General features: G+C 54.0%; 1 protein-coding gene across 1 annotated transcript in view; it reads left to right on the top strand.

Annotated features, from left to right (window-relative positions):
• Positions 1 to 1643: 1643 nt before the first annotated feature.
• Positions 1644 to 12559, top strand: part of NALF2 (NALCN channel auxiliary factor 2) — a 28220-nt gene continuing 17304 nt past the window's right edge. Inside the window, exon 1 of the mRNA XM_011732821.3 lies at positions 1644 to 3484. Within this exon, the coding sequence (XP_011731123.2) occupies positions 2603 to 3484 (882 nt within the window). The 5' untranslated portion in view covers positions 1644 to 2602. The remainder of the gene's footprint in view (positions 3485 to 12559) is intronic.

Here is a 12559-nt window from a genome sequence, read left to right as displayed (position 1 = left end):
AAATGCCTGAGAGTTTTGTCCCTTGTCTCATTTCCTGCTACTCCCTTCCCCACAAATTCTCACCATCAATGTAGCCAAACTGCCACACTTGTGGTTTCACAAACATACAAAGCTGCTCGCTACCCCTGAAACTTTTCATCTGCATTCCTTTTATTTGGAATGCCCTTCTCAACCACCCATCCAAATCCTGCTACTTAAGAAACTAGCTTCAATTGTCCCTCTTTCAGAAACCTTTTATGTACCCACCCCAGCCCACCTCTGAGTAGTGCTAACGATGCCCACCCATTTCATTTAACCCTTGGCATCCCTTCGTGTTACTCAGGGGAAAACCAAGACACAGAAAAGGAAAAGACTCTCAAGGGCACACGGCATTTCAGCAGTTGAGTTATTATCCAAGGCTCTAGTTCATGAATCCTCCCACTAGCCAATATACATGTCTTGCTTCCTTATATAGACTATAATTTCCTTTAAGGAAGGAATGCCTTAGCTCTTTTATCTTTCCAGGGCCTTACTGGAGTGTTAAGAGAATTCTAGAGTCAGACTGAGTTTCTTTCTTAGCTGCTCCGGTTACTTTAGGCAACAACCACAGTAAACCTCAGCTTCTTTGTATGCAAATGAAGATAACAGTAGTACCTATCTCACAACACTGTTGTGAAGACTGGATGACGAATGCATGCAAAATGTATAGAGCAGTACATAGCACATAGTACACGCTCAATTAAGGCTATTTTCTTTATTGTTATTATTCTTAATATTAACAAACGCTTGCCGGCAACGGTTGACAAAAAATTACAATGTGAGAGTTACTGGGAGTGAAAGGGAGGGAGGAAAGCAAGCCGACCACAGAGCCAATGGAGTCCAAACAAGGTTAGTGGCGCGGCAGGACGTTTGTACATCTGAGTTCCTAGTGCCATGTGACTCTGTGAGGGCCCCAAGCACATGGTTCCATCCGGGCGGCGCAGCTTCCCTAACTCTCCGTCAGCTATTCTCAGCAGCCTGTAGGGGGAGCCAAAAAGCTAGGACGGGGGCTGATGCTGGCGTGGGGGGAGCGGGTAGGGGGTGGAGGCTGCTGGAAATATTCCTAAGGGCAAACACCGACACCCCACCACTACTATCTCAGCCAACTGCCTTGCCCCCTCCAGGACGCTCTCCAAACTCAGTCCTCCTCAGCAGCTAAGCTGGGAGCTGTCCTTCAGCACCAAGGGCCGCCTTGTCCTCGGGCAGGACAGTGAGGGCGACGGTGGAGTTAGGGACACTGGACTGGTCCGATCCGCAGCCGGCTCGAGCGTCTTCCAGTCACGGGGACGGCGGAGGCGACCCAGGGAGGCAGCAAGCAGCTACGAGATGCCTCCTGCCCCCTGCCTCCAAGAATCACCCTCAGAAGTCCCCTAGCCCTCGGGGGAGTGAGGGACGGCCTTGGGGAGGAAGGCGGGCGCCCGGGTTAGTGGGGGAGGGGAAGCGCCGGGGCCTGGGACTCAGCGTGTGGCGTGTGCACGCGGGCAGCGGGCGGATGAACGGAGGCGCTGAAGTGAATGGAGTTGGGGGTGGACTGGAAACATCCCCAAACAGCACCGGCTGCGGCCGGCGGGGGCTGGGGCGGGGTGGGGTGGGGGGAGTCCTGAGGCGCAGGCGCAGTCGGGGCACCAGTCCCGCTCCCTCCTCCTCTCCGTGCCTCTTTCTCCGCCCTGCTCCCCCCTAAACACACTTGCACACGGGCTCTCAAGGTGTTCTCCGCACAGCGGAAGATGGCGACAGACTGAGGGGGCATGGCCAGCGGGAGCCACGGGGCCGTGCCGCTCGGCTGCCGCCACAGCGGTGCGAACGAGAGGCGGAAGCGAGAGGCGCACTAAGTAAAACCCGGTGTCCGCGTCCGGCGCCTGTGGCGCTGCCGGGAGCCAGGTGGCCCGCCCGAGCCGGAACTCCAGGAGCAGCCGGTGCGGAGCCAGAGCGGAGCCGGCCCGGGACTGGCCCCGGCGAACACCCGGAGCGCGAACGAAGCCCGAAGGGCCCGGCAGCGGACCGGTCGGCTGGCCTAGGAAGGCGCGAGCGAGGCAGGGAGCGGCGCGGAGCGGGCAGCGGGCGGACGGGCGGGAGCGGAGCGGCGCGGGGCGAGGGGAGCGGAGCGGAGCGGAGCGCGGCGGGGCCCGCACGGCGGCGCTGAGGGGCGCAGAGCTGCGCCGAGCCGAGACGGCCGGTTTGGAGTGCGAGCCGGGCGGCCGCCGGCGCTGAGTGAAGTGGCGCGGAGCCGAGGGCAGCTGAGGGGCCCGACACTATGAGGAGTGCGGCGCCGCCGCCGCAGCCGCCACCGCCCCAGTGCCCCGCACCGCCCCCAACCGGGACGCCGGGCAGCGCCTAGCGGGCCGGGCGGCGGCGCCCGGGCTGAGAGCGACGGAGCGCGGGAGCGGCGCGGAGACGGCACCAGAGCGCCCCGCGACTCCGGCCTGAGCGGGGCACCGGGCCGGCCGGCCTGCCTCACCATGCAGCCCCCGAGGTAGAGCCTGGACGGCGCCGAGGAGCGCAGAGCGGCGCGCAGCCAGCCCGCCCGAGACGGCCGTCCGGCCTCGCGCCTGCCTACTCCCTCCAGCCCGGACCCCCCTGAAATATGTTCAGGGGCGCTTGGATGTGGCCCGGGAAAGACGCCGCCGCGCTGACTATCTGCTGCTGCTGCTGCTGCTGGGCTCCCAGGCCGAGCGACAAACCTTGCGCCGACTCCGAGCGGGCGCAGCGATGGCGACTGTCCCTGGCGTCCCTGCTCTTCTTCACCGTGCTGCTCGCTGACCATCTGTGGCTGTGCGCGGGGGCCCGGGCCCGGCCCCGGGCCAGGGAGCTGAGCAGCGCCATGCGGCCGCCCTGGGGGACCGGCCGGGAGCGGCCGCCGGTGCCTCCTCGCGCGGTGCTGCCGCTGCCGCTGCCGCTGCCGCCGCCGCCGCAGCCCGGCGAGCCCAGCGCGCCCCCGGGCACCTGCGGCCCCAGATACAGCAACCTGACCAAAGCCGCCCCCGCCGCCGGCTCTCGGCCGGTCTGCGGCGGCGTCCCAGAGCCCACGGGGCTGGACGCAGCTTGCACCAAATTGCAATCTTTGCAGAGACTTTTCGAACCCACCACCCCGGCTCCCCCTCTGCGGCCCCCTGACTCCCCTTCCCGTGGCCCGGCCGAGTTCCCCTCCGCCAAAAAAAACTTGCTCAAAGGCCACTTTCGGAACTTCACTCTCTCCTTTTGCGATACCTACACGGTCTGGGACTTGCTGCTGGGCATGGACCGCCCCGACAGCCTGGACTGTAGCCTGGACACCCTGCTGGGGGACCTGCTAGCCGTGGTGGCCAGCCCGGGCTCCGGGGCCTGGGAGGCGTGTAGCAACTGTATCGAGGCATACCAGCGGCTGGACCGACACGCTCAGGAAAAATATGACGAGTTCGACCTCGTGCTGCATAAATACTTACAGGCGGAAGAGTACTCAATCCGGTCCTGCACGAAAGGCTGTAAGGTAAGGACTGGCTTCCGCAGCCACAACAGCCGCCCTGGGCAGCGGCAGCGGCAGCGTCAGCGGCAGCGGCAGCAGTGGGATGGGAAGAAAAAAGGAAGTCTCCCTTTCTACCCACCCCACCACTCCCACCGTGCCCAGTGCAGCACTAACCAGTGCCACCCTGGGACCCTCCCTAGTCAAGGGGCCTCAGGGATTCAGGTCAGGTAACCACCTGGCCAACTTCTATTAATTCCGGGTTTGGGCACCTTAGGCCTGGGGCTTCCTGGAGACCTGCCCCCTCATGAGTGGGGAGGGGCCACGGGGCCCTGGGCTGACAATGAGGTGGCAAGAGGGATTGTGCTCCCCCCAGCCTCCATCCTCAGCCAGCCATGCCCCCCTCCTTTCCGAAGCTGGAATTGAACGTCCTGGGACTGGCTGGTACAGGGGGAAGGCCAAAGACGGGAGGAAGAATATTTGGCAACCAAACCCTCACCCTTTGGCTTCTGCCAGTGGCTGAGAGGAGGAGCACTCCTGGTGGTGGGACACACCAAACTCTTGACCTTACGTGACCTGAGGTGGCTGGCCAGAGCCGAGGCAGGTCAACCCCAGGGGGTGCCTGTCTTCTCCCAAGGAAGTCACCTGCAGGCTCTACTCCCCTGACAAAGGAAGGAGCTGGGAACAGGGAACAGCGACTGGTGGGAAGGCCACTGAAGGTTGGTGCATTCTCATACAAAACTCCTAGTGCCTTCCCAGCACCCCAGGGTGACAGTGGAGGGAAAACTGGCTTTCTAGCTGCTGGGGATAGGTATCCAGAGGAGAGGCGAGGCAGCTGCAGAACAGGCCCGCCTAGGGAAGAGCCGAGTGTTAAACTTCTTGATCCTCGGCGGGGTTGCTCTGGACAGTTAGGTGGGTGAGGGCTGCAAACATTTGGGACTTGATGCTACTGCCCTGCTCACCCGGCCTGGCCAGGTGACCTGCCTTTGGGAGGAAAGAACAGCAAGGTCAAAGGGTCAAATGACAAGGAGACTGGGAGGGGTGGTGACCTCACACATCCTCGAGCTGGGGCCAAGAGCTGGAGAGTGAGACAGTTGCTTTCTAGCCTAGCTCGTCTCCCTCCAAGACTTTGGGGAGGGGCAGAAAGTGCCCTTTTCCATCCAGCATGGCCCTTGTGGACTTCTGCAGGGCTTCCATGCTTTTGGCGGGTTCCCTAGGGATTGGGGGCAGAGGGTTGGGCAGGAAAGGGGTAGTTCCTCGCTCCTGACTTCACTTTCTCCTTCTCCTTTTTCCTGCTCTCGTAACCTAGCAGTCTCCCTCCCGCCTCCCTCAGCCTCAGCTGACTCACTGCCTCACTCACACTACCAAATGAGATATTCCACTTCTTAAAGGTGTACAAGCAGATAGACACACACACTGCCATACACCATCACCACCACCCTGGGCAAAGTCACATAGACATGCAGAGAGGTCATCACACCCACAAACAGTGTCACAGAAGCAGATGCCGTGTCACACACACGCACATCTCCCCATGGTGTCAGAGACACGCAGGTAGAAGTACTGTCACGTGAAGAAGGACACATTTTGTCTTAATAGAGACACATACCCTTGATGTCAGCCACGGACACATACACTCAGTGGGAGCAGAGAGACAGGGTCCACAAGCAGATGGAATCGAGGATGTCTGTTTTTTGTGGCCCTCCCTTCAACCCCATGGCTCTGTTTTTTGTTTGTTTGTTTGTTTGTTTGTTTTGTTTTTTTCCTCAATCACCAGTATGGATGAGAGGCACACCACAACTTCCCCACGGGGTTTTCTCCATGTTGTAGTCGATTCCGATTTCTGTCTGGACCTGAACTAAATACAAATCTCTCGTGTTGACTGTTTTACCAAGCAGTGTGACGTAGAAGAAATATATCTGATCTCTCTGATTCAGGAGGCCTTATCACCTCTACCTCTTGTAAGTGGTATGACCTTGGGCAAGTCACTTCACTTTTGTAAGCTTTCATTTCCTCATTTGTAAAACAGGGATCGTCATCCTTGCTCTGCCCACATCCTGGGTCTTTTGTGGGGAGAAGGTGCAGATGTATTTTGTAATAAGAATATAACATCTGACATTAATGTAATGCTTAGGGTTTTTCCGCCCCTCTCGTGTATGTTATGAGATCAAGGAGGCTGGTGATACTAACACCATTACTCCCGTTTTACAGATGAGGAAATTTAGGTGCAAGGGGATCAAACGGTTTGCCCTAAGGTCACTCAGATAATGAGCAGGAGTGCCAGGACTCCAGCCCACCTGTTTTGGTGCTAAGCTGGTGCTTTTGCCATGGCCTCACATCAAGTTCCTGATGGCCCTCCCTCCTCTCCTTTGTCTTCTTGTCTGTCTCTCTCCAGCAAACCAGCGAACTCCTCCTGCTCTCTTGCTGCCTGCTGTGCCGGCAGAAGGGCAGTGCCAGCTCCACAGCTCTCTTCCTGCCTTTCCCACCCCTTGTCCAATGCTCTCTCCCTCAACTGAGGCCAGACCCACCTAGCTCTCGAATCCAGCTGTATGATGGGTACTAAGGGAAAAGACAACCTTGCTACCCTTCTTGGACTGTAGGCTCCTCTCTCCTCAGCCCCTCACCCCACCTCCCTGGCAGGCCCTAGTTGCCATTCCCCAACCCTGTTCCTGGGCTCCAAGCCCTCCTGTCCAGTCCCCACTCCAAATGGGATCCCTGGGAGATGATGCCCCACCCTCAGAGCTTCTCCAGAGTGGAGAGCCCACAGCCCCAGGCCAGGATGAAGACGCTTTCTCTACTTCTGGAAACCAAGCTGGGAACCTCTGTTCCAGAGCCAGGTGACCCCCTGTCCCCAGGGCCCTGTCCTGAGTGCATCAGTTAGCTCTTCCCTGGGTGGCCCCCAAAACCCTGTTCTCTGCCTTTGCAATATCTGCCCCTGTTTCAGGCCACACAGGGCCCCACGAATCATACCTGTCCTCGCTGCTGCCAGTGACACCTCCCAATTTAGTACCAGCTGCAACATTTCCTTAATGTGTGACTGACTTCCTCTCACACAGCAGGGCTATGTTAACTTAGGCAGGCCGATGCCCTTCCCCGCCCTGGCCTCTCCCAGCTCCTAGGGTCATGCCTCATCTCTCTCTTATCTCCCTGTGCATCCCCCCAAGCCCTGTTTCCTCCAACCCCCACCCCACTCTCTTGGACCTAGCTAGGGTTACTGGACAACCACCTCACTTCCCCATGCCTCTCCAGCCTCCCAGTTCTGCCACGCTTCTGCCTTTCTGATTGCCTCTTCCCCCACCTCTCTCTTTCCTACTCTCTCTTCAGAACATTCAGACTAGGGGGAGTGATGGAGATGGGGGCAAAATCCTGACTTCTCTCAAAGCTATTGATCTGAGAGGGAATAGAGGCCCAAGGGAGGGACAGTTCTTAGCTCTCTCACCAGCCATAGGGTTGCATTAGTAAAGATGAGTACCGGGGAAAGATGTGATAGTTCTGCTCTACTCCAGACTGACCCAAGCACACCTGGCAGACAGTATGTTTGATTTTGGGTCTCACACTGACTGGGCTGAGAAGGAGGCAGGAACCCATGTTCTTCTGGAGAGAGTAGAAGGAGGTGTTTCACTTGGAGAAGAGGCGACTCAGGCAGACATGCTGTCTGACGTCACACCTCAGAAGAGTTGACATGGTATACATGAAGAAGCATGACCTGCGTAGCCCCAAAGGGCTTTTGTAGTTAGAAAGTCCTAGGTTAAAACGTAGTTCTTTTATTTATTACCTGTGTAACCTTGAGCTAAGGACGTCAACTCTCTGAGCCTCACTTTTCTCACCTGTAAAATGGGGCTAATTCATTGTAACAGTCCTGCGAGGTCATTATTAATGAGAAGAGTCTTTACAGTACCTAGACCTGCCATAGCAGAGTTGCTCAGTTTCTTCCTTTCAAAAAAGGAACAGACTGCCTTAGGAGGAAGTGAGTTCCTCCTCCCAGGAAGTATCTGGCCCGGTACAGGTGGACCCCTGGGGAAAATGCCATGGAGGCAACTCTAACACCAGATTTTGAGCAGAGTTGGACCGGGTGACCTTTGAGGTCTATTTCTGCCTGGATTTTAGGCCTGTGAGCAAAGCTTGCTCCTTGAACAGCAGCACTGGATGGGGAGGGCTGGGGAAGGAGGTTGGTCCTAACACCCACACAAAGAGAGGGGGTGGGGGGCTGCCAGAGCCAGCGCCTTGCCTTCTGCCCGTACCCGCTGGGGCCCTGCTCTTCCTCCACTCCGGCTGGCAGCTGTTTCTGCCTCACTGCCTTCCTCTCTCCTCCCACCTGCCACAGCTTTCCTGCCAAGCAGGACTCCTTGCTAACACTGGGTATGAGGGGTGCTGAGAGCAGGGAGCTCAGGGCACTGGGTAAAGGGCAGGAGCCCCAAGTTGGCCAGTGGTCTCTGTTACCATCACACAGGCTTCCAGTCAGGGAGCAGTGCCCCACAGGCAGCCTCCCTGATCCAGGGCTCTTAGAGCCAGAGAGGTGCCCTGGTCCCTGTTTGGGGGTAGAGGAAGGGGCAGGCTGTCAATAAACAGCCTCTTGGGAGCCATGGCAAACCCTGCCCTGGGAGAGGGGCCTCCAGATCCACAGAAGCTCATCTCGTCACCAAGGAATGTGAGCATGGGGTTCTGGGAAGGAGCAGGAACCAGGAATCCTGGAGCAGGGACAGAGAGGAGGCAATGTTTATAGCTAGGACAAGGACACAGTGAATTAAGACTGGGAGTGGGAAAGTGGCCTTATGCTGCTCACACCTTTCCAGACCCTTCACGCCCACTCTGACCTGCCCCAACTCCAACCCCCATATTCTTCCCACATGTTAGCTCACACCCAACATGCCTATCCACTTTCCAATGACCCTACAACCTTCCCAATCTTCTACTTATCACCCTAGGCTTTTCCCAAGTCACACCCGCGCCTTACTCCCTCTACCTATAGTCCTCCAACCCCTGCCCCTCCTGACAGTGACCTCTACCCCCTTTTACCCCAACTCTGGACCTCACTCCCCACCTCCTTCCTGTCAACAGTCAGCCCCTCACATTCCACCTTACTCCCCCTATTCCCATCTCCCACCTGACACCCCGCCCAAACCTTTACTCCAAGATCCCACACCCTCTTCTGGCCCGCATGCCCCTTGGGTGTTGCATCACTCACACTCCACTCACACTTTACCTCCCTTTTCCCCATCCCTTATCTTGCTCCCTTTCATCTTCTGGTCCTGTCTTCTGCCCTCTTTCCTCCTGCCTCCCCCTCTCCCTGTCTACTCTCTTTCTCCCACTTCCCTTCTCTCCTTACCATTCAGGGTAGACATGTACATGTGTGCATGCACACACAGACACACATCCCCCAGTCTTCTTCATGGCTACTTCCCATCCTTCCCGCAGGCTGGTGCCTGACTACTACAGTCACCATAGCAACGGGAACCTCCAGGAAGGATACACTGGTATCTCCTGAAGGTGGGGGTTGGGGGAGTTAGGTGGAGAAAGGGAGCTAACAGCCTCCCACCCATTACCATGGTCTGGCAGGAAAAGTCTTCTGAACATGGTGAAGGTGGAAGTGAAGAGAGGGAAGACAGTGGGTGGGACCAAGATCGAAGGAGGGTCAAGAATCTCCCAACACATCGTAAGCATGAGAGGGTGCTTCGAAGCCATGCAGGTGCATGCTGGTCCCCTCTGGATATGTCAGTACCCTAAGGAAAGGGTATACCCACTTTTTTACATGTGGGGAGGGACATCGGCTAACACCTCAGACTCAGGGGTGGGAGTGTGTCCTAGAAAAACTTCTCCTTCGGGGCAGTTCTTCTGTGCCCCCACCCTCTGAGGCTGTTTACCTGCTGTGTGCCCGTGCAGACTGGGCATCAAACCTGCCCTTCCCAGCTCATTTCTCAACCACATGTGGATTCCAGCTGCTAGTGTTAGCTGAAAGCCAGGGGTGGCCCCTGCTTCTGGGGGTCTGGACAAATCTGGACCACTACAAGCACCATTCTCCAATGCTGCCCTGGTAGGTCTCTGGGGAATGGGTATGTTTGCATTTTGTGTGATTACAAGCACACAGACCAGAGTGTGTGCAAGAGGCCAGGGATGCTGGACCAGCCTTTTCTCCCTGGGCATAAAAGTGGGTTCAGTAAAGCCTGAATTTTTGATACTGTGAGCCAGATAGGTGCTTAGAGGGGAGAGCAAGGGCACCAGGCGAGCTGCAGCTGGCTCTGGAGAGGGAAGGAGTTACTACGGAGTGACAGGGACTGCCAGGGCCAAAGCTCCTGCTGGAATGCATTCTGGGGAAAGTAGCTGGAACCTGAGCCACAAGTCTATGGGCCAGAAGATGAGGCCAACTGGCTGCAAAGATGAAAGAGCTAAGAAAGGGGAAGGAAAGAAGAAAATTGTGAGCCTTTGAGTGCCTAGGAGATGCCAGGGGCTTTATATATGTTCATGAACTCATTTAATCCTGGCAGTCATCCTAGCAGGCAGGCACTATCATCATTCCCATTTTACACACGAGACAACTGAGGCTCTGAGGTGAAGTGACCTTCCCAGGCCACGTAGCAAAAGGACTGGCATACAAACCTAGGTCTGTCTGTTCTTTCTCCAGTGCACAGATGCATGAAGAAAATGCTAATAATCTCCTCCAGCTGTCAGAGGTAGTGCCCAGCTGGCTACTGAGAGGCTGGGCTGAGAAGCTGGACGGACTGAAAGGGAGGCCCAACAGAGCCTACTGGCAGCTTAGAGGTCCTCTGGAGTGGCCCAGATCCAAAATGAGGACCCACCAACATCCTCTTTGTTCAATATCCCAGTCTCTTGTCCTTGAATCCAGTGACAATCACTGTTACCTTCCTGGAATAGCAACAAGAGAATGGGCACAAGGAAGGAACTATAAAGGAGACAGGAGGACCTGGGCTCCTCTCGCCTGGAGGGAAGGTATCTCTGTTATATTCTCAGCCGCAATCTGCTGGAGGGATCAAGCAGAGCAAGAGGGGAGAAGGTGCAGAATATTAACCTAAGTTAGTCCCTAAGCAGGCCTAATGCAGGCCTGAGACCCTGGCCTCCACATCCACTGCACCTCAACATGTGCAATTTCTCCATATCCTTGCCCATGCTGGTAGAGCTGGAAGGGAAAACGACTGCAGTAAGACTGTCGCCCCAGAGTCCGCTGAGGCCTGGCATGGGCTTTGGATGCCCAGTTCTCATGCAAGGGTTTTGGTGAGCCCCTAACCTTGAATACCTAGGCTTTTTTTGGGGATTGAAGGAAGTGCCAACCCACCAAATTCTGCCAGAAGAGGGGCATTTGGTGGCGGTGGGTGTTACCAATGTTCCCTGTCTTACTTGGTTTTAAGAAGATAGCATGGCTACCTGGCTGATCTGTGAAAGGTGAGCTTGTCTGTTTAGTGTTGAACTCATTAAAACTTCCAACCGAGTTAATCTCTTAGAATTATTATAGTCTCAGAATCTTACAATAATATCTTTTTTTTTTTTTTCCAGTTAACCAAAAAGGTCTTGGAGAAATTTTGGAAAGTAGAAGTATAAAAGGAAAAAAGTCCCAGAGCACTTAGTCTTTTTTTTTCCTGTGGTAAAATATACATAACATAAAATTGACCATTTCAACCATTTTTAAGTGTACAATTCAGTGGAATTAAGCACATTTGCAGTATTGTACAATCATCACCACTATCTGTTTCTGAAACGTTTCCATCCTCCCAAACAGAAACTCTGTGCCCATTAAACAGTAACTCCCAGCTGGGCGCAGTAGTTCATGCCTGTAATCCCAGCACTTTTGGAGGTCGAGCTGAGCAGATCACCTGAGGTCAGGAGTTCGAGACCAGCCTGGCCAACATGGCAAAACCCCAGCTCTACTAAAAATACAAAACAGCCAGGCATGGTGGTGCACACCTGTAATCCCAGCTACTCAGGAGGCTGAGACAGGAGAGTCACTTGAACTCTGGAGGTGGAGGTTGCCATGAGCTGAGATTGCGTCGCTGCACTCCAGCCTGGGTGACGAAGTGAGACACTGTCTCAAAAAATAAAAAAAAAATTAAAAAATAATAACTCCCCATTCTTCCCCCCTTCCAACCCCTGGTAAGCATTATTCTACTTTCTGTCTCTAGGAATTTGAGTAGGTACTTCATATAAGTGGAGTCATACACTATTTGTCCTTTTGTGTCCAGCTTATTTCATTTAGCATAATGTGTTCAAGGTTCATCCGTGTTGCAGTATGCACCAGTACTTCATTCCTTTTTATGGCTAATAGTCCATTGTATATCTATGACATATTTTGTTTATCCATTCATTTGTTGGTGGGCGTTTGGGTTATTTCCACTTTTTGGCTATTGTAAATAATGCTGCTATAAACATTGAACATTGGTGTACAGGTATCCTTTGCATCCCTGCTTTCATTTCTTTTGGGTTTATATTAATGCCTAGGAGTAGAATTGCCAGATAATATGGCAATTCTATGTTTAACTTTTTGAGGAACTGCCATCCTGTTTTCCACAATGGCTGTACCATTTTACATTATATTACATTTTATGTTACACATTCTGCACCATTTTATATACATAACAGCAATACACAAGAGTTCCAGTTTCTGCACATCCTTGTCAACACTTGTTATTTTTGAAGTGTTTTCGATAATAGCCATCTTGATATGTGTTACTGTATTTTTACATAGTTGAAATCATAGTGTTTTTTACCCTGCTCTTTTAAGCTTGTTACACTATCTTTTTATATAATTAAATATTCATAAACATCATTCTTGATGAGTGTACAACATTCCATCATGTGAATGTAATGTATTTAACTAGTCCCCATTGACATCTATGTTACTTCCAACATTTTACTATTATAAATAATACTGTGATGATATTCTTTGTTCATAAATCTGTTTCAGAACTACGATTCTTTTTTACTAATAAATGCTATCTCAGTCATTTTTTCTTATTTCTCTACTTTGCTGAATTTTTAAAAATCACAAAATAATGCATGCTCTTTGTACCAAATCTAACAATACAGTGGTTTATAAAGAAAGCATTAATGATCCTCCTATTAGCTCCCCTCCCAATCCCACTGCCTGAGGTCCCT

This window comes from Macaca nemestrina, chromosome X (genome assembly GCF_043159975.1).
Source record: "Macaca nemestrina isolate mMacNem1 chromosome X, mMacNem.hap1, whole genome shotgun sequence".
Taxonomy (NCBI): Eukaryota; Metazoa; Chordata; class Mammalia; order Primates; family Cercopithecidae; genus Macaca; species Macaca nemestrina.
Note: the sequence above shows the minus strand (reverse complement) of the source record. Positions and strands in the feature narration are given on the sequence as shown.